Source organism: Rhododendron vialii, chromosome 2a (genome assembly GCF_030253575.1).
Source record: "Rhododendron vialii isolate Sample 1 chromosome 2a, ASM3025357v1".
In the NCBI taxonomy this organism is placed as follows: Eukaryota; Viridiplantae; Streptophyta; class Magnoliopsida; order Ericales; family Ericaceae; genus Rhododendron; species Rhododendron vialii.
Window position 1 is genome coordinate 40728191 of NC_080558.1, and position 21246 is coordinate 40749436.

At 40.7% G+C, this 21246-nt stretch overlaps 4 protein-coding genes across 5 annotated transcripts; 2 read left to right on the plus strand and 2 right to left on the minus strand.

The window, feature by feature from the left end:
• Window positions 1-474: 474 nt before the first annotated feature.
• Window positions 475-1506, plus strand: LOC131317536 (transcription termination factor MTERF5, chloroplastic-like). Its single transcript, XM_058347083.1, has 2 exons — window positions 475-592; window positions 794-1506. The coding sequence occupies exons 1-2, from the start codon at window positions 475-477 to the stop codon at window positions 1504-1506; spliced, it is 831 nt and encodes a 276-aa protein (XP_058203066.1).
• A 2762-nt stretch (window positions 1507-4268) lies between these two features.
• On the minus strand, window positions 4269-9909 carry LOC131317757 (uncharacterized). Its single transcript, XM_058347369.1, has 2 exons — window positions 7341-9909; window positions 4269-4759 (listed from the first exon to the last, which is right to left on the minus strand). The coding sequence occupies exon 1, from the start codon at window positions 9781-9783 to the stop codon at window positions 7345-7347; it is 2439 nt and encodes an 812-aa protein (XP_058203352.1). The 5' UTR covers window positions 9784-9909; the 3' UTR covers window positions 4269-4759; window positions 7341-7344.
• A 391-nt stretch (window positions 9910-10300) lies between these two features.
• LOC131317761 (putative nucleobase-ascorbate transporter 10) lies at window positions 10301-14625 on the plus strand. The gene is made up of 13 exons (XM_058347375.1): window positions 10301-10666; window positions 10795-10892; window positions 10980-11177; window positions 11267-11367; window positions 11486-11561; window positions 12174-12364; window positions 12926-13010; window positions 13097-13183; window positions 13323-13381; window positions 13526-13617; window positions 13854-13931; window positions 14152-14246; window positions 14342-14625. The coding sequence occupies exons 1-13, from the start codon at window positions 10507-10509 to the stop codon at window positions 14558-14560; spliced, it is 1539 nt and encodes a 512-aa protein (XP_058203358.1). The 5' UTR covers window positions 10301-10506; the 3' UTR covers window positions 14561-14625.
• Window positions 14626-16790: 2165 nt separating this feature from the next.
• LOC131317758 (rust resistance kinase Lr10-like) lies at window positions 16791-20980 on the minus strand. Of its 2 annotated transcripts, none has more exons than XM_058347370.1 (4): window positions 20091-20980; window positions 19431-19454; window positions 18458-18484; window positions 16791-18033 (listed from the first exon to the last, which is right to left on the minus strand). In XM_058347370.1, exons 1-4 carry the CDS (start codon window positions 20956-20958, stop codon window positions 16973-16975), a joined length of 1980 nt encoding a protein of 659 aa, XP_058203353.1. In that variant the 5' UTR covers window positions 20959-20980; the 3' UTR covers window positions 16791-16972. The 2 variants fall into 2 exon arrangements, with proteins under 2 accessions (XP_058203353.1, XP_058203354.1); XM_058347371.1 differs by having other exon boundaries at window positions 20087-20321.
• Between the last annotated feature and the right edge of the window lie 266 nt (window positions 20981-21246).

The following is a 21246-nucleotide window of genomic DNA, read 5'->3' on the forward strand; positions in this document are numbered from 1 at the left end:
ACACTGCCAAATTTGTATAGTATTAAAATTAAATCATTTATATGGGATTCAAAAGTGGGCCCCACAAAAATCTGTGCACAAATATGTGCGGTATTGTACTTTCTTCGCTCCCAAATAAATTTCTTTACCGCAAACCTAGGCATTTAAAAAGATGCATTTGTTTCTCTAAATAATTCAATTTTTTTCATAAATCAATAGATATTAATGAATTCTTTCAAATTGTAAAAAAAAAATTTAATTTTAAAAAAATCGCATGTTTTAAAAGGTTTAATTTTGTGGGCCGGATATTTATTTATAAATGAAGGAAGTATTTGTTTAGTAGCATGTTCCACTTTTTAATCAGTGAGATATAATGGGGTGTTGTGGCATGTGGGTTTTTTGAAACCTTCAAGGGTTAAATTTTTTCCGGAGGAGTTGAAGAGTTAACCCATGTTTGGACAGCACACCTGATTTTCATTTGGTCTGGCACTGTTGATGACGTGGCGCCCGAGGATTGGTTTGGAGGAAAATGGCACTTCTCCTCCTCAGGCGGAGATAATTTATTCTCTTGGGAAAAATCTTCAAACTTGTCATCATCTCCACCGGATAACAGGTAAATTCCTGCACCTTCGCTGAAAGTTTCTTCAAATGTTCAACTTCATAAGCAAATCTACTGTTAAAGCTTCGCCATGCCGCATTCTCTATTTCCACCAGGCCCACCCCTTTTCATCATCTCTTAAATCCGTCCAAAATTCACCAAATCAACGCTCGTTCACTGTCAATTACCTCATAAACTCATTTGGGTTCTCTCCAGAAAAAGCTCTCTCCGCATCGAAGAATGTGAAATTTGAAAATCCCCACAAGCCAGACTTGGTCGTGGAATTCTTCAAGAACCATGGTTTCACCCAAACCCAGATCTCAAGCGTTGTTAGAAAGTTCCCTCCCGTACTTATGCGTGATACACAGAAAATCCTCTTGCCCAAGCTCGAATTTCTCAAATCTAGAGGCGTTTCAAGCGCAGATGTTGCCAGGATAGTATCTACAAATCCCTTTTTTTTGAAGAGCAGCTTGGATAATACAATCATCCCAGCATTTGATTTCCTTAGTAATCTGTGTCAATCCCAAGCGAAAGCTATAGCTGTTATCCAACGGTACCGCCGTCTTTCGTTGGATCAGCTAACTCGGATGAGCCCCAATATTGAAACCCTGCGCGAAACTGGTGTGTCGGATTCCAGTATTACGTATTTGTTGATATATGAACCTGGAGCATTCATGGTGAGCTACGATAGGTTTAGACGGGTTGTTGAGAAGGTAGAGAAAATAGGTTTTAGTCCTTCAAAAGTGCACTTTGTCGTAGCGATTAAAGTATTATGTATGATGACTAAATCTACATGGAACAAGAAGGTTGAGGTTTATCGGAAATGGGGTTTGACCGAGGATGAGATTTTTGTAACTTTTAAGAGACAACCATGGTTTATGACAAAATCCGAGGATAAAGATCAATGGCGTGATGGATTTTCTTGTTAATAAAATGGGTTGGGAGTCTTCATTGGTTGCAAGAACTCCAATAATTATTTCACTGAGCTTGGAGAAGAGGATTGTTCCAAGGTGTGCAGTTTATCAAGCCTTATTGTTGAAAGGTTTAATTAAGACCAACAAAATTAGCTTGTCAACATTTCTAGGTATGAGCGAAACGAAGTTGGTAAAAAAGATTTTGAGCTATGACAAGCAAGAAGGTCCTGAGCTATTGAATTTGTACAAGGAAAAGATGGATCTTGCAAAGTAATTTGGATATGGGAATGATGATAAGGGTGGACAGGTTAATGATGTTCCCCTTGGATACAAATGTGACATTCGGCAACGCAATTGACTTTTTGTTTTTCTTTTTTTTTCCTGTTCGGGAAAAATTTATGAATTTAGTGAAGTTTGTTAACACAGGGTGCCCACACGGTTCCAAATGAAGTTTGTTAATTGTTATGAGGAAGAAGCTCCTGATCTATTCAAGTCGTTTACAGAGAAGCTAGAACTTGCAAAGTAGTTAAGAGTCTTAAGGCATGGGTATGAGGATATTGATTAGTTAAGGATGTCTCTCTTTGATACAAACTTTACACACAATTCACCTTTTGTTTTGCATCTCCTCATTTAACTCTTGGTTATATGTATCTCCTATTTCAAACTGGAGCGAAATGGATACAAATGTTATCTTTAGGTAGCATACTCGAGTCCTTCTTTTTCACTCTGAAAAATTGTAGGTTGAAGCTGAACATTGTGGTGCATCAAATTCTCTGTCATCTTGTAATGGTGGTGTCTCATTATATTGCATCATCTACTGTTTGTTTAGTAGTTAGGTAAAATACATTTTTTCACTCTTTGGTATCAAATCTATATCATTACAAATACTTCTAGTTAACATAGTTCAATATGTTAATTAGTCAGCTTTTTAGTAGTTTGCTTTTTTTTTTATCTCATCGCTGCAACACAAGCATGGTTTAGCTGTGTAAACGTACCTTTCCGGAAACTTCTAAAAAGCTGACTTTCTGCTGTAAACTGTAATATTTAGTTCACTCCACACTGTTGAATTATCTCAAATTTGTAATACAGCGTTGTCTCATTTGAAATGCCTCTCTTTTCTAGATCAGAAAATCTTCGTATACAAGTTCAGCGTTTTCCGCCCTCTCCTAGAGCCAATGTAGCATGATTGCTTTGTTTTTGATCTGTTGTGTTTTGTTCTCATTAGCTCTGGCCTGTGAGTTTGGTAGTGCCCTCTGTTTTGTGGTAATTTTCGAAAACAATCTTTTAAAAGACTCTCTAGAGTCTAGACCATTCCACGGGCTTGATTTCAGGCTACAATATTGTATAACTGATTTGATGGATCAAAGAAGTTGCCCAGATGCAGGGGTGGGGTGAGGCGCCCCAAGGGCAAACAAAATTTCTATCCTCGGAAAGTTTTATCATATCGGTTGCCCTGCTTCGAAGCCACAGAAAACCCCCTTACCTTTCTTCCTTGCCCCTTAACCTCCTTGACGAAAGGCCAAATATACCCGGGAATTGTTTATGAGATTACAAACATACCCGTTCTTGTTTCATTTGTGTGAGTTGCATCTGTCTTGTCTAGGCATTGAAGATAAGGAAGATATTGAGCATGCTATTTTCATCCGAGTTCATTACTGTTAAGATTATCTTTTTTATTTAATTGTTTTGGTTTTGTGTGCAGGCTTATAAACAAGTTCAATCAGTTCCAGTACTCGAATTTGGTGTGTAAAACATGAAGACCCTGTAGTTATTCATGAGTTGATATTAGAGATTAAGACTACCTTGATCTTAGTAGTAATTTTTTTTTCAAGATAGTGTTTAAATTTAAACAAACAAACTGAGTTTCTTCTATTTATAACTGTATCAAAATTTTGAACTGAATTAATGTGGCGTAAGCCGTGTAACAATGTTGTTTGTTTGCTGAATCGTGAATTAGCAACATATTGGATACGTCGTCCTTGCATCTTATGAAGGATAAAACTCATCAAAATTTTGAAATACAACCTATGTTGTATAAATTCATTTGTAGTATAATTGCCTCATGCAACAGGCATTCATATTTATCAGTACTCCCCAATCTTTTAACAAACTTCAAGAGACTGAGTATGCGATTACATGCAGCATACAGTCTCAACACTTTAGGACCCAAATAGGCATGGATCCGACACCACGCCTTTCTCCTTTGCAATGAAAGCTTATACCAGGGTGCAAACGAGAAGAGTAGAGCCGATCTGTAGGGATATTCCAGCTCAAACACATTAGTATTTGAGAGTTTGAGCTTGAATACAAGACTACCCTCTATAAACCAACCGACTTCATACATGATATATACTAGCCAAGATACAGTTAACTCTGGCTCCAATAGTTTACTAAACGAGCCAAAAATTCTGCTCAAGCTCGCCTTGTTCACTAAACAAACCCAGTGTACGGCTTGGTTCCTGGGGATAAACTGTTCCATATTTTAAATTTCAATAAATTTGTTATACAGCGTCGTCCCACTTTGTAATGCCTTTTTCTTTTCTAGATGCAAGAAACCTTCGTTTTCAGGTTCTCTTTCCGATGTGGGTCACGCGAAAGAAGAGTTTATAGGGTTCTTGAAAGAAAATGTTTGGGGAAAATCTTAAGCTTACCGGCATTGTAAAAATATCGGGCGCAGCCTACTTTAACACAAACAAACCAAAGAAGCATAAGGAACTGATTAGGCTTCTACAGAAGCACCAAGGGACAAGTTGTAGCAATTCAAGGCGTAGGTCAAGTTGTAGCAACATCGGGTGAAATGCATAATTTCCATCGAAAACTGCAGAAATTCATGTTCACATCAATTGTCCATGCCAGTAGAACTATCTTAACCGGGTATCACAAGTCGATCAAAACAAATGCACGACTGTGCTTGAAAGAGCTTCATCTATACCCTAAACCGATCCAGGCCTTTCTCTTATATAGTTGCTCTCTCAGAATCCTCAAAATAAAAGCATTTCGTACAGTTAGCAACACAGCGCATCCAAAAGCCAACCCCCATGGCCCAGATTGAGATATAGAGAACATGAAAACTTCCTTCAGGATGCAACCAATCCCCATCCGGATGTTTGGCCTGGACTAAAGTACAGAGAGCTTGAAAAACCACGTCCGGACAAACGACTTCCATCAGGATGCTCAAGGTCTTTTTGGGCCAAGTAGTCACTCCAACCTCCCGACCTTCAAGACTTCATTGTTTAGCTCCAAATTCACCACAATCAATCCGCAAGTCCTGAAACGTGAATAACAAGCATCAAACTCCGAATAACATAATAAATAGCACACGCAACTTAGGGGGAGTAAATGTCACCATTCACGAACCTATCAGACCCCGCAACTTACACTTTGCAAGTCCTCGAGGAAAACACTAATTAAAATAAAAACAACCAACTCCTAGCCATGCCCACTTTTGCAGAACTCACAATCACTTAGCAAGTAGCAACCTTTTAAACCTCCGGAAGGCCCCGGCAAGATGAGTGAAGTCTCGTGAGGGTTATCAGTGATACCCACAAACACCGTGAATTCCTTCTCCATCATACAACCACTCAAACAAGTATCAAGCATAAATCAAAGATTCTCCACGACGATATAAAAGGCATCCAAAGTTCGGAATGCTAGCAACTCATACCTAACCGGAGTGTGAAATTTAGCCAGCATGAACATAACCTCAATATCAAAGTAAAGAACCACTCAAGTCTCTATCAGAACCAAGTTTTGACTTCAAAACTCACAGGGCATGCACTCAACAAATGAAACTCTTAGAAACAGGTGCATATATGTACTCAAAACATGTGCATGCAGCAGAAATAATCAGTCAAATCAAAATATCCGCACACCAAGACCATGAAAGACGCTCAACCAAAGAAGATTCGTAGTCTCATGAATAGAATGCCAAATACCGGTAAGAATAGGATCACCACACCACCACCTCAAATGTAAAGCGTGAATCACATTATCCCTTAGATCAAATAGGACTTCATATCGGTTATAACGTTGGGTATGGGAAAATATATCAGGGCTAGGTCAATGGAAACTCATGTCTGAGAACAGGCAATTGAATCAATTCAACACATGGGCTTAAAGTTCAATAATAACCACCCTCTTTTATATACCCAACCTCTTTAGTTCTCCCCCTTCAATCACATTCCCTTCAATTCAATTCAAATTCAACTTTTTTACACCTTCGCTAGCATTTGACCAAATAAAACTTCGAACATTTCTCTTATTTTTTTCACTGATTTTTTCCCCATACATGCTCCAAAAATATCCCTCCAAAATAAATTAGCCTCATAGTCAAAGCAGAAGCCTAAATTCTCAAGACATTTTGGCTATGGAGTTCAACAAAAAACAGGTTTATCATGTGAAAAGGCTCAAATTGGCGAACTAGGGATAAATGTATCAACAAAAGAGACGAACGGGCTCAAACAACGAAGACGGCCTAAAATCCTCTCCTAAGTACAACATGATTCTCCACAAAGTCCTCATTCAAATGGTGATAGTGTGGCACAAACTACACACTCCCGGCATTCAACCAAAAACAAAAAATAATGAGACTGGCCAACGACCGACATGCGCTTTCAATAATCATGCAAGAGTTGGTGTATGTATACCCAAGGACGGACGGACATGGGGGCACGCAGGGGCACGTGCCCCCACTCGAACGCGTGCCCCCACTCGAAATAAAAATATTTTTTTAAGAATATTTATGTATAAATTAGGATAATTATGAAAGTATGCTAATTTATAAACATACACACTTGTATATATCCCGAAAATGCACATATAGAATTAGTTTTATGCATTAATTTCATCATATGATGCATTTATACTTGTTACTTTACGAGCTGTTTGTCTATTTGGAGCTATTCTTTCTTGATTCTCTTTGTTTTTAACCGTCTCGGAAAAATATTTTAAAATAAAGACATTAACAAAACTAACTCGATCATTCTAAAATTTGTTAATGTTCATTTAAAACATACTTTAAAAATTTTGTCTGAGATTTTGTGCTCATTTTTACCTAATTTAACTTAAAGTACACTTTATAAACTTTTGTAATTAGTACTGCATGCTATAATTTTGAACGATCATACTATGGTTGATTAAAAAAATAAACTTTCGTCATTATAATTAACAAGTGCCCCCACTAGGATACATTCCTGAATCCGTCCCTGTGTATACCCCTCCAAACAAAGAATGGCCCTAAACTCGCAAAAGGATAAGTCTCCACAACTATCCATCAAGATTCTCAAATAGTCCCCACTCATCAATCAAGATCAAGAACATGCAAGCTAGGTGTGAAGTGCAGCGATCTGAGTATAGACGCCATGAACTGCTTTATCGAGAGCTAGCATAAAGAACTATGACGCCAACTGCATATCAAAGCACAGAAGATCCACAACTCATGCTCAACTTTGCAAAGGGACCAAGACAAAGAAGGAATCCAACCATTTTTTTTATTTTTTTATTTTGAAAGAGCATAAAAGACACCAAATGACACTACTCTCCAACATGCTATTCCAACCCCAACTTACATTAGGCAATGCCCTCATTGACAGCATACTCACCAAAAAGATAGGGTATAAACCGTAAAAGAGAAGGAAAGATATCACCTTAGATATCAGGCTGACATAACAGATGCACAGAATATAAGTTTGATACACCCAAAACTTGAAGTATTGCAGCCTGTAAACTGTTAGGCCAACACACAAAATACAAGCTAACAAAAGACAAAATAAAGAAAGACCCAAACAATACTAACTATCCAGACAAGCAAAAGACGCAAGACGCTATATACAAATGCACAAGTGACAAACCATGTCAAGTGTCATCATCGGAAGGGGGGGCCTGAGCACCGGGAAAAGGAGGATAAGACGGAGGCTGGTAAGGCGGAAGCGGAGGCTGGCCGGTCAATGCATGGAAAAAACCCCGAAACTCATACGCATTTCGATGGATCTCGGCTCGAAGGGCATCCACAGAAGCCTGACAATAATTCTGGCGCTGAATCAGATTCTGATACTGTGCATAGGAAATAGTCGATGGCGCCTGTGGTAGCATCGCAGTCGTAGGAGGTGGCTGTAATGCAGGAGACCCATCGTCTGCCTCCATCTCAACATCAGCATCATCACCACCCTCCTCGTCAGTGCGAACCTCGGCGGCATGTACAGCCCGAGATTTCCGCAATGATCGCAAACTTTTCCTCCAAGTGGTCTGGTCCTTGGTGCGAGCAGTACAATCCTTCTCCTCATCATGTGGGGGCTCAAAGGGCCCAGGAGGTCCACCTTGGACCGCCTCACGAGAAGCAGGATGAGTCAAGATATCAGTGACCAACGTAGCAAAGGGCATTAAAGTGCGAGGGCTGCTATTTTCATGAAATTTCTTCATCTCGCCCAGTACAAGCCCCGGGATGTCAAGAGGAACGCCCAAATGAATAGAGTAAAGAGCTCGAAGGTAATCAAGACGCCGCTCGTCTTTGTGACTCGTGGGGAATATGTTCTTAAAGACTGAGTCCACAAACCATAAACGGGCGGGGAGGTCAACTCGACGTAAATAGGTCAAACCCGTGGGAACCCCCTCACTAAAAGCAGCAACAATCTCATGTGGTTGAAGGCGCCGCACAAACTCATGAAAAATGGGCTCATCGGGACATGTGGGACAATTAAGGATACGTGACAAGACAAGCCGAGAAATTTTAAACTGGAACCCATCCACTACAGTGTAAAGAGCAGCTATTCCGTCTTGCTTGTACATGTTTTGCCAAAACAAACGGACGAGACGGGGGAATATAGGACGAAAGGGGCCAAAGAAATATTGGGCATTAAGACGCTCAAGCTCAGCAATACCCCAATGGGCATCAGGGGCGTGGCGTAGAAATTCCTCAATAGGAAAGGTCACAGGGATCACATAACCCCGACTGACCCACTGGGCTTGGAGCTTTCCATCATCGGCCTCCTCCTCATCACTGTCCACAACTTGGGTCTTTTTACGCAGACGACGGGGGTGTGAATTTGCCTCCTCGACACGGGCATTTTGGCCAGCCACATCAATTTCACTGGGGCCATCCCTCGCTTGAGGCTTACTGCGGGTTACTTGCTCACTCCTGATTGGAAGGGCAACCACAGAAGCCCGACAAGTATTCTGGCGCTGAACTAGATCCTGACACTGCGCATAGGACGTATTCTCTGGCGCCTGGGGTGGCATTGCAGCCAGGGGAGGTGGCTGGAATGGAGGCGGCAAATCGTGAGGTCCCGCCTCCATCTCAACATCTGCATCATCACCACTTTCCTCATCAGCGCGAACCCCAGCGGCATGTACAGCCCGAGATTTCCGCAGTGATCGCAAACTTCTCCTCCAAGTGGTCTGGTCCATGGTGCGAGGGGTGCGATCCTCCTCCTCATCATATTGCGGCTCAAAGGGCCCAGGAGGTCCACCTTGGACCGCCACAAGAGAAGCCGAATGAGTCAAGATATCAGTGACCAAGGCAGCAAAGGGCATTGAAGACTTCAAAGTGCGAGGGCTGGTATTTTCATGAAATTTCTTCATCTCGGCCAGTACAAGCCCCGGGATGTCAAGAGGGACGCCCAAGTGAACCGAGTAAAGGGCTCGAAGGAAATCAACACGCCGCTCGTCCTTGTGACTCGTGGGGAATATGTTCCTAAAGACCGAGTCCACAAGCCATAAACGGGCGGGGAGGTCAACTCGACGCAAGTATCCCAAACCAGTGGGACGTCCCTCACTAAAAACAGCAACAATCTCATGCGGCAGAAGGTGCCGCACGGACTCATGAAAAATGGGCTCGTCGGGATGCGTGGGACAGTTAAGGATGCGCGACAAGACGGCCCGGGAGATTTTGAAATGGAACCCGTCCACTACAGTGTAAAGGGCAGCTAACCCGTCCTGCTTGTACATGTTTTGCCAAAACAAACGGACGAGGCGCGGGAGTATAGGACGGAAGGGGCCAAAGAAATATTGGGCATTGCGCCGCTCGAGCTCGGCCACGCCCCACCGGGCATCGCGGTCGTGGCGCAGGAACTCGTCGATGGGGAAGGTTGTTGGGATCACATAACCCCGATTGACCCACGGAGGTTGGAGCACTCCCTCGTCCGCCTCCTCCTCCTCACTGTCCACAACTTGGGTCTTTTTACGGAGGCGGCGGGGTTGCGCGCGTGCCTCCTCGGCGCGGGCAACCGGGCCGGCGGCGTCAACTTCGCCGGGGCCGCCTGCAGCTTTACGTTTAGTGCGGATTACTTGCTCACCCATATTACGACTAGGCCAATGGAAAGTAGGGTTTACCAACGAAAACTAGGGTTTTACCAGTAAATTCACCGTGGACTAGGGTTTGGAGAGAGGTTAGGAGAACTCACCGGAAGTTATGTTGCAGGAGAAACTCACCAGACGAAGCGTTTGCGTCGGGACGTTATTCGGACGATTTTAGGGCGCGGTGGAGGGGGAGAGACGACGGGGGTGGGCTATGGACAGAGAGAGAGAGAGAGAGAGGGGGAGGGGGGGGGCGGGGAGGTTGGCTGTGAGGATGAGAGAGAGAAAGGTTAGGGCAAAAGAAAGGGGTCAAAACAGCAGCCCTAGCTTAAACTGATGAAACCGGGTCCCAGCTTTTCTGGGCCAACGGGATTTCGGTCCGGACGATGTTTTTCGGGTTTTTTTAATATGGGTTTTTGGAAAGGTTAAAATAGAATTTGTGTTTCCTAGGCCTATTTTGGATAAAAAAAAAATTTAAATGGATTACAAAGTTGTACCGGTATAACTATGTTATCCCAATGATTACAAAGTTGTAACTGCAGAATCAGGTTGATACTCAGCAAATATTGTGCAATATCAAACAAATCATTAACAATTTATTCAATGCGATATCCTACATAGTTATTAGTTTCCTACTATTACATTTCTCTCAGCATTGAGGTACAAGAGAATCACAAAGTAGCCTTTTAGTCGTTATTGCCTTGCAAGCATATCTCAGCTCCAGGAATGTCTGCAGGTGATTGTGGCAATGGCGGCAGTAGCGGCGGCTGCGAGTGTGGCTGTTGTTGTATCCACAATGGAGCTAAGATGGAGGACATACAGCCACACCCAGTGATGGAACAGCTCCCAGGGGTCCAATATTGCATCAATAGTCCACCTCCATGGCGTTCGTCTCTCTCTCTCTCTCTCTTCAACATTTTTTTTCCCCCTTGTCCATTGGAAAGTCAAGATGTAAATTATTACTGACCAATTACAATTTTTAGTGATGAATAGTTTTTTCCCTCCCTAATGCAGTGGAAGTCGTAGTTCTTGCGTTCCAGCATTATCTGATGACCCTAGGTACAACTGTCTTGATTCCAAGTGTGTTTGTAAACCAAATGGGAGGCAGTAATGTAAGCAATACATTCTTCTTTTTGTTCATCATCTCTCTTTGATTTCGTCTAGTGACTCGATCTAATGGAGTCTTTTCATTGTTACAGGTTGAGAAGGCTAAGGTGATACAGACCTTACTATTTGTTTCAGGACTAAACACACTAATGCAGTCCTTATTTGGCACCCGACTTCCCTCAGTAATTGGTGGTTCATACGCATTTGTTATTCCCATGACTTCCATTCTACATGCCAAAAGATATCACTTGTCATCTCCGGAGCCCAATGGAGATTACCGCACATATCATGTTAGTCTTTGTATTTCTCTTTAAATTGTTAGTTCCCTGTCGTAGCAATTCTTTGTTTTTCTGACTTTGGGCTTTTCGGTGATTTTCAGAAGTTTGAAAGGACAATGAGAGGTATGCAGGGTGCTCTCATTGTTGCCTCTTGTTTCCAGATGCTTATCGGCTTCCTAGGAGTGCAGAGAAATGTTGTAAGGTCATTATTGTAACTTGCAGCATTTTTTGCGTTGCTTAGTTACAACTAAACTGTTTGCTTATTCAGATCATTTTTTTGACAGATTTTTGATTTTGGATCTATTTCTCATTTGTTTCAGGTTTCTTACCCCTCTTTCTGTGGTTCCTCTTATGACTTTTACTGAACTTGGGCTATACCATCTTGGTTTTCAAATGGTAAGATTCGTTGATCCTTCTACACATGTTTTGTCTCTAATCCTGGCTTTTCTAGTTTAGACCTGATAGCAACTTCATTTTTGCTCCCTTATTCAATCTTTAGTGCTGAAAAATAAAGTAAAAGGCCCTTCCGAAGGGAATAAAATTCTAAGATCCAACTTATTTGTAAAGATTTATCATTCCCCTCCTACCCCACCTCCAAAATTTAGCATTTTTCACTATGAATTCATGACGTGAGTTGAATAAAGTTCGTTTAGTGTTGCTCGGGTACATAGTTACTATGGAAATGAAATATGGTTTGCCTCCTGTTACACTGAGGAATTGGTAGCATCTGATATTTCTTTATATTTCCAAAAGACAAATTTTGCTATAGAACTGTTTTTCCTTCTCTCTTTTTTTCCCTTGTAACTGGCAAAGTGTGTCGAAATTGGGATCCCCGAGCTAAGTCTAATGGTTATCGTCTCACAGGCAAGTAATTGTGGTTTGTCAACTGCTCAATGATGCATTTGAGAAAGTTTCTTGGTTTTTCGTGTAAATGCATCACTCTGAAGCAAAGTAACTGTACTAACTGACTTTCCATATGCAACGGAAATTTGTGTGATGATTTTGCAGTATCTTCCCCATTATGCAAAAGCAAATACAAAGAGACGTGTGTGTGATCGATTTGCACTTCTGTTCTCTGTTGCATTTGTATGGGGCTATGCGCAAATTCTCACTTCAAGTGGTGCATATCATAACGCTTCTGTAGCCACTCAAGCTAGTTGTCGCACTGATTGCGCTGGCCTCATTACTGGAGCTCCTTGGTAATATCTAATCATTTTTCCCACCTATTTTTTTATATTTATGTCAAAGAACTAGATTGGAATCCCATAAGCTTTGTTTGTTTGGTCCTAATGCATCTGAAAAGTTTGCATTCTTCTTAATAACATGAGCCAAACTATGAAAGGACTCATTATTGGAGCTTCTTGATAAGGAGAGGTTATTGAGTGCTCCAAAATCCTGGAGGGACTCTCCCTGCTTCACAATAGTGTGGGTTCCTGCGAGGTGGAGAGAGCCCCTGTAGCATTGCTCCATCCAGGAGCGCTGAAATTTTTTCCTTTGAAAATATCTTGTTTTCTTTCACATTTTCTGAAGCCGAAAAATTCTTATTTGAGCTTTGAGAGATCATAGCTAGATTCCTTGATGTTTCAATTCAAATCATTACTTCGAAATTGTACGCTTATAAACTGCAGGGTTACAACTTAGAATTTGATATCTGAGTTCTCCTATTGTTTTACTACTCGTAACAGTCAAGACGTATTCGTCAACTTCTTATAGAGAACACTTTTGTTAACCATTCAGATTTATATTCCTTATCCAGGTAGGTTATATATTCCTTATCCATTTCAATGGGGGAGACCTACTTTTCAAGCTGGTGAAGCTTTTGCGATGATGGCTGCTTCTCTTGAGGTTGGCTCATAACCGACAATTTTTTTAGGACTCCTGTGTAATTTTATGGATTTGGTTAGACATAATCTTGTTCTTTTTATTTGCAGTCTACTGGCACATTCCTTGCAACAGCAAGATATGGGAGTGCTACACCTGTTCCAGCTTCTGTAATCAGTCGCGGTGTTGGTTGGCTGGTAATGACTTTCTATAGCACTTTTTTTATTTTGACAATCAGTGTTAGATAAATTGCTTTTGAGAATACTCGCGTGTATGTATAGTTTATTGAGTTTAACTAGTTTCTGGAGCTTCACACGTGCAATCGGTTTGTTTCAGAGATTTGGGACTTTGCTGTCTGGTATATTTGGTACCTTGACTGGTTGTACAGCATCAGTGTAATAAACTCTAACCTCATGTTATGTTTGGATCCCGTTATTTTTTATGCAGTGAATGTATATAAGTTGGGTTTATGCATCTTCTCATTGTATCTGAGCCTATCTGCTGTATTCTGAGTTGTTCATGACGTGTTATGTGAACAGTGAAAATGTTGGTTTATTGGCAATGACAAGAGTAGGAAGTCGAAGAGTCATTCAAGTATCAGCTGGGTTTATGATATTCTTCTCTTTATCAGGTTTGCTCATTTCTTTCCATTTCCTACAAGTACATCAATAGTTTGGCCTATTATCTGCAAAAAAAAAAAAAAAAATGGTAATCTCTACGTTACAAAATCAGCAGAAGGCAGTGAGGTAGTTGCTATTAGCAGTTGTGTTAAACTTAGATCCTAGAGTTTATTGGCATCAAAAGAAAGGATTTTAGATGTTGTGAAATAATTTCTCATGTACAAGTACTTGATACATGGCGAAACAGGAAAATTTGGGGCATTTTTCGCTTCGATACCTCTGCCAATTACAGCAGCTTTATACTGTTTCTTCTTCGGCTATGTAGGTAAGTATCTTCTTCCCTTCAGCCAAAACTTTTATTGACCAACTGCTTACCTACCGAAAAATAGACATGTATTTTTGTTTCATGCAGCTTCCGCGGGCCTTGGCCTTCTCCAATATTGCAATTTGAATAGCTTCAGAACTAAATTCATATTAGGCTTCTCTTTCTTCCTCGGACTCTCTGTACCACAATACTTCCGGCTTCAGAACTAAATTCATATTAGGCTTCTCTTTCTTCCTTGGACTCTCTGTACCACAATACTTCCGGGAATATCAACTTAGTTCAGGAGCCAGTCCCGTTCACACGCATTTGAGATGGGTAAATTTCTCTTGGGGAAAGAAAACTGATCAAATCCCATTCTCATTATTTGCTAGCATTTCAAACTCTGATTATTGGTCAATATGAAACTGCAGTTTAATGACATGGTAACGGTCATCTTCACATCCCATGCCACGGTGGCTGTTTTAGTTGCGGTGATATTGGATTGCACTCTTGCTCGCGAGGACGACGAGGGTGGAAAAGATAGCGGATCGCATTGGTGGGAGAAGTTCATGTTTTATACTAGAGATGTGAGAAATGATGAATTTTATAAACTCCCTTGTAAACTCAACAATCTTTTCCCTCCTGTGTAAATTCAACAAGCTTTTTGTCCTTCAGCACACTTAGTTAATTGGTTGCTATTTATTCTTTCTTGTAATTTGTGCTTTTGTTCCAAGTTGAAGGGAAGTTGAGAGAGATCATAAACTTGAAAAATTCCTGGTTTTGCTCAACAAGCTGGAGTTATGCAGTTTTTTCAAAACTACATAAGATGGATCTTACATCTTTATTGCTCATCGTACATCTTTATTGCTCATCGTTCAGGAATTCCAAGTTGTGCCTATTATGAGGAAATTACTTTTCCAAATTGTCCCCTTATGAAGTTCAGGAATTCCACATTGGGATTGACTTATTTACGGAGGGGCCGTGATTCCCTTATTCATGGAGCAGCGCGATCTCGGCCGCCCGTTTCGGCAACGGACGCACGTGATTCACCTTGTAAACAACTATTCACAGAAGCTCCATTAAAAAGATATTCTCTTCCAAGTTATGCCTATAATTAGAGTTCTCAGGTGCTATCAACTCTGTTGGGACCAATCTATATGGAGCTTTGCTCCGACTTTAGTTGGGCTCCTTGAAAGTGGGCAGTGGGATTGGGCTCCTAGGATTAGTCAAGGCATGTGTAAGCTAGCCTGGACACTTGAGTTATAAAAAAATAAAAGGAAAATGTTATGATACATGAAAAGGGTCCATGAAAGGAAAATCAATGGCCCAGATTTACTTAGTATCCTATCCTATCATGAAAAGGGTTAGAAGATTTCCCCCATTCCCCCCCCCCCCCCCCCCCCCCCAATATGCTTGTAAAAATCCATATACTGATCTTTAGAGGTGAAACGACACTAAACTACTGACCGGTAAATGTACAATATAAGATTGGAACTGAAACAAAATTAGAAATTCATAGATCGGTAAATGTACATACTTTATGCTCGAAGTTGCTTTACAGTACAAAGATGCATTTTTCTCTTCTACAAGAACAAAGACCCCCCTCTACAAAATGTTGCCCATCTGAGGTACTCCGTACAATGGAGCAAGAGAAAGGCCTTAATTGCCAGCTATCTTAAGCTCTTTTTTTGAAGTTACTAATGTCTCCACAGGAACCAAGTATCCAACCGCAAAAATGTATTTATCCCAAGATTTGTGATATTGTTCATTCGCACGCAGTTGGTTGAGTGGTGCCAGAATGCAGATGCTTCCTTTAGTTCACTGGCACTGAAGGTGAAAACCAAATTCGATGAATATTGGAAGAACTGCAGCTTGGCTTTGGCGGTTGCCGCCATCTTGGATCCTCGGTTTGAGATGAAGTCGGTCAAATATTCCTATTCACAGATTTATGACAACAGTTCAACAGATTGCATTGACATTTGTTTCTAATTACTATATGAATGCACTTTACAATGGTCAATGGCCATGCCATCTGCTCCCTGTTGGATTCTCGCGTGGTGGTTGCAGTGGTGGGATTGAATCCAGGGATAGGTAACGGGTGCTGACCAATTCCTCCACGAAACTTGACAGAGCCAAAACACTACGTCTAGTTTGGGTAAGTATCAGGAGGAGCCTCTTTTTCCTCGGAATATGGACTTCAACATTTTAAGTTGGTTGAAAGTTCACACGTCCAGGTATCCCATCCTGTCTATGATGGTGCGCAACATCTTGGGAATTCACACGTCGAAACTTCCAATAGAGTCGGCCTTCAGCGCTGGAGATAGAATGCTTGATCAATGTCAGAATTCACTTAGACCGGATACTGCGCAAGCCCTTGTGTGCGCACAAGACTGGATCTGGAATGATTCTGAAGGTTAGTTATTCGTCACTGCAATTCATTCGTTTGTGTAATTTATATGTTGTGTGCTATTAGTTCTGTACCAGACTCCAAACCAACCTGCAGCCACTCTATTTTGCCTTTACTGATGCTATGATGGGAATTAGCAGGATGGTTAGCATGGTCTTTGTGGTTCTACACCAACATCTTAGAATGTACCCTGAGTCAGGGACCTTGTTTTGTTTAATTTGTGCTCTTTTCTATTCTAGTTTCTGTTATCGCGACTTTTAAATGTTAATGTCTCATCTCCTGGCACACAAAAAAAGGGTTTAGATTATGGCTCACACAGAAGCCTCTCAAAACCATTACTGATGCAACACCCAATCAAGAAAACCTTGCCTTTATTAAGAACATTTTCTCCTCCTGGCATTCCAAACATTGTCAGAGGCTCTTTCTTGAGTTTTTCAGCTAGTTTTTAACTAGGAAAATGTGGAAGCCAAAACTAAAGATAAATAGTTCTTCTATGTATATATAGTCTTAATATTCTTGAAGAAGGCTATCTGCCTTTATTTATGGGAGGATGCCATGACCTATCCTCCTTGAATATTAAACAGCAGTTGATTGTAAGTCTAGTCCTAAGGACAAAACTCTATGACAACAGCCGGTAGAATGGGTACGTCTTGATTCATTCATCTTCAACTGGTATGTCTTGAGGAGTTAAGAAAGGCTTAGGAGGCATTCCAAGAGCTTCAATATCTCCTTCAAGCATCTCTACAACATTGCTCATCGAAGGACGATCGCTAGGTCTCATTTGGATGCACCATAGTGCCGTTATAACCATCTTCCTCACCATCTCCCTTTCCTGCTCCGTGGCTTCTCCCATTTCTATCTCCTTTCCTTCTTTGAATTGGTCATAAATCCACAAAGGGAAGTAAATTTGGCTCGTGTGATCAGCGAATGCATTCAAGTTCCTCCTCCTGCCTGCCATTTCCATCAACAACATTCCGTAACTATAGACATCAGCTTTGTAGGAAATGTGTCCAATGTTTTTGTAGAACAACTCTGGAGCCATGTAACCCATTGTTCCCCTTGCTGCAGTAAGAGACACCATGCTATTATCTGTCGGATACAATTTCGCAAGCCCAAAGTCTGAAACTTTTGGATTGAAATTTTCATCTAAAAGAATGTTGTGAGGCTTGATGTCAAAATGCAAGATTTGCATGTCACATCCACGATGTAAATATTCAATACCACGCGCCACTCCACGAGAAATGTCATACATTTGCTTGCAACTCAATGGGATAATTCCTTGAGAAAATAAGTACTTCTCAAGAGAGCCATTAGGCATGAATTCATAAACAAGAGCTCGTTTAGATCTCGTAGCACAAAATCCGATTAGTCGGACCACATTGACATGATGAATCCTTCCAATGGTAGCAACTTCATTGATGAATTCTTGGCCATTGGCTTTGGACTTGCCTAATACTTTTATCGCTGCGGCATAACCGCTTCGGAGCATTCCTTTGTATACACAACCATAGCCCCCTTCTCCCAACTTTTCCTTGAAGCCTCTGGTCATCTTCTGTATTTCGGAGTAAGAGTACCTAATCGGCATCAGGTTGTTCTGACCTTGTAGGAAACCTTCAATGTTATCAAACATTGACAAATGCCTTCTCCTGAACTTATAGATCAACAAGGCAAATAGGCCTAGAAACCCAGATAATGTTCTTGCACTAAGAAACAGTCCTGCTCAGGGAAAAAACTAAATATGACCAAACACGAAACCAAAAACGAAAGGAAAAAAAGAAAAGAAAAGAAAAAAAGAACTTCCTAGTCTTTCCCTTTACCATCATTTTCCTAGAATTATGGTTCAATTTATTCTTAGACATATTCTAAGATTATATCTGGCCATTTTTGTTTTTTTTCAATTGCATCAAAGGAGATTGGACATCTTTGGAACAGTGCTGCACATTCCCACATTGGTGTGAGATGCCAAATAATCAACGGGATCATAAAAAATTTAATTGATTCCAAAATTTCCCACTTATGTCCCAGCAAAGTAATCCCACAAACAAATCTGGCCTAAACATTTCCATATTTTCCTTCTACCATTTGTAAGTGATTTTATCAAGTTTATACGCAGTAAAGAGCGAACGGTGATAGATCTTACCTGTGATTTTGAGCCAAGTAGCATTCTCTGCAATAAACATGTTCCATGGTTCAGTCAACCGACCAAGGTAGTTTGATAGAACTAATGAAATTATAACTCAATCTAAGACACATTTACCAATCTTACCAGAAATACGGACGATTTAACGAGCTAGAAGATAGATAGAGCCATTAGAATTGCAACGAGACCAAACTTGCAGCCAAGAGGAAATCGGTCCCTTTGTTATGTTGGAAAACTTGTAAATGAGGGAGGTTTTGAGCTTCATTAAGATAAAAGGAACTGGGTACATCTAGTAACAATTCAAATTTAAATGGAGATAATTTGGAGGTCAAACTACCACTCCGAAAAAAGTTTATTTTTCATGTTAAGTGCGTGCAAGAGAAGGAGATGACAAAATATTTTTACATACTATCATTTAAGCACATTTTTTTTGATCTCATAGAGTAAATTTTGTTGTTTAAAAAGCTCTTTCGCTTGAATCTGACTAACAATAGTTAGGTAGTACTACCGTTATACAACGGTAAAAGAAAATTAGGCCTATACGTATAAGGAGAAAGAAAACTATACGCATCGATTACAATGACTATATATCTTTGACAAAATTCACAATCCCAAGGGATTGGCTTAGTGGTCAAAGTTTTTGAGTTACGGATTTCCTTCTTCCAAATTTTTCCGTTTTGAAATCTCTTTGGTGCTATCAACTTTTATGGGGCGAGTCCATATGGAACTTTGCTTCCATTTTAATCGGCCCTCGCTAATGGATGGTGGAATTTGTCTCAAACAATTAATCGAAGTCCACATAAGCTAGTCTAGACATCTAAGCTGTCAAAAAACAAACAAACAAACAAAATTTACCTGGGTCTGACCCTTATAGTTGCAGGGATGCTTGTGGCTACCAAATTACAGCACCATTTCAATAACATACCGTGCACTAGTAAAAGGGTAGAAAACAGATGTGACAGAGAAAACTTACCATGGTAAAAAATCTCCAAGCGACCTGCAGTTTTGAAGGGAATGAATTAGGTTCGAAAACAGAGAGCATCTAGACATTCATTATAGTACAAAGTAGTTTTGTTTTTGCTAATCGTCATATGTAAACTTAACAGATCCCGGATCGGAACGACGGAACCCAATACAATAGGTGAAGGACTGTTTGACCCCAAAATATTCCTGTTTATCCAAATAACATTCAGCGGTTAGATGCCTAATGCTTTAAAATGCAGAGTCTTAAGGCATGCTACTGAAATCGCAATGAAAACGGCAACAGAAACATTTGGAGACAGACGATTCCAGCCATGCTACGCGCACAACTTTAAATACAACTCCGGACACAAACTGTAAGAGTTTTTGAATTATTTTAGAGGTTAGTAACTAGTAGGAGTACTACTAATGTGGCATACCCGAGTTCACAAGGTATCGAATACTGAAATATTTGTTATCGAGTGGCTGAGAGATAGGTCGAGATTTGGGGAGTAGTAGCGATAGGAGAGTCTTGTGCATTTTTTGAGGCTCTCTCAATGCTTATCTTTTCTTATTGTACCAATTTTATTTATTTTTATCCTTGTGATTGAATGAAAATTTTCTTCGCCGTTCAAAACATATTTTAAGGTATCGAGTAGGAAATCTTACGCACATAGAAAGGACCTGTCTTCCAAGGACTTATCGCAGTATTTGAGGCAAGCGAAAGTGCTGTAACTGTAAGTACTCCCAACATGGCAACGGCCTCGTCCTCGGCATTTTTCACACAGAATGGACAGCCAGGAAAGCTCAAACCCGTACTCCAATCTACTGAGGAAATCCGGGAAGGAAATGTGTGTTTGGATATTATAATAAGCTGGCGGCGACCCGAACGTTGTCATAACTATCTCATCTATTCTGCACTGATCCGCCACAACCGAAGCGGGCAAATTATACCCGAACAAAAAGTAAGAATATTGCCTCTTTTCTGTTGACGAGAGTGAAGAAGAAGTAGAAGTTTCTTTCTGAATACAACTGGAAGCACTAGTTGTGCCATCCGTGTAGAGTGGGAATTCTTCTACTGGCCTTTCGCAATCAACCCATAGTGCTATGGCTACATCCCGTGCGTATGGATAATTTAAATCTCGGTAAAACGTATAAGAATATGAAATAGGATCAGTGAATTTGAGAATCGATAGAGGGAGGGAGGAGCAATTCCCCTGCTGCAAGCCGACATCGACTAGCCGGATAGTATAGAGGTCGTAGGCGATTGATTGCACATAGTATTTTCCGGAGGCGAACATTTTGAGGACGAAACGATTGTTGTCGCAGTCCAGCTCGTAGTTCTTGTTTCCGCAGTTTTCTGGATCTCCTTTCACTCGAAAAGGGTGTCTGATGGGGATTTTATTATTACTCCCACAAGAGGAGGGTGGTCGGTCACAATTGGGACTGGTTTTGGCATGACTATTGCCCAGAAACAAGGCGACAACAAGAAGAAAATTATGGATTTTGTAGACATCAGAGAAAAGCCTTCTGCTAGACATAGGAAGGAGAGGGAGGGAGGGGGGGATTTTTAAAACACGGCTTCCTCGTACCATTTTAAAACACGGTTTAGGGCATTTTTTTGGCTAAATAAGTTAATTGGCATATTTTTTTTATTTAAAAAAATTTATATTTATTAATTTTATGTTCAATTTTTGTGAATTATTGGTTCAATTCGATGAGAGGAATCAGAAAAGTTAAAAAAAAATATGGTCCAAACCTTTTTTTTTGGACAAAGACGAATTTTCCATTCAATTTTTGTGAATTATTGGTTCAACTCGACGAGAAGA

What these genes read in the sequence shown, in the direction of transcription:
- LOC131317536 (XM_058347083.1), top strand. Translation starts at nt 475, where the DNA reads ATGACGTGGCGCCCGAGGATTGGTTTGGAGGAAAATGGCACTTCTCCT. An exon ending in TCATCTCCACCGGATAACAG is followed by an intron (nt 593 to 793) that starts GTAAATTCCTGC and finishes GGTTCTCTCCAG; the next exon opens with AAAAAGCTCTCTCCGCATCG.
- LOC131317757 (XM_058347369.1), bottom strand. Translation starts at nt 9,783, where the DNA reads ATGGGTGAGCAAGTAATCCGCACTAAACGTAAAGCTGCAGGCGGCCCC.
- LOC131317761 (XM_058347375.1), top strand. Translation starts at nt 10,507, where the DNA reads ATGTCTGCAGGTGATTGTGGCAATGGCGGCAGTAGCGGCGGCTGCGAG. An exon ending in GAGATTACCGCACATATCAT is followed by an intron (nt 11,178 to 11,266) that starts GTTAGTCTTTGT and finishes GGTGATTTTCAG; the next exon opens with AAGTTTGAAAGGACAATGAG. An exon ending in GATATTCTTCTCTTTATCAG is followed by an intron (nt 13,618 to 13,853) that starts GTTTGCTCATTT and finishes ATGGCGAAACAG; the next exon opens with GAAAATTTGGGGCATTTTTC.
- LOC131317758 (XM_058347370.1), bottom strand. Translation starts at nt 20,958, where the DNA reads ATGTCTAGCAGAAGGCTTTTCTCTGATGTCTACAAAATCCATAATTTT. An exon ending in GGAAGACAGGTCCTTTCTAT is followed by an intron (nt 19,455 to 20,090) that starts GTGCGTAAGATT and finishes TCAAAACTGCAG; the next exon opens with GTCGCTTGGAGATTTTTTAC. An exon ending in TACTTGGCTCAAAATCACAG is followed by an intron (nt 18,034 to 18,457) that starts GTAAGATCTATC and finishes TTCCCTGAGCAG; the next exon opens with GACTGTTTCTTAGTGCAAGA.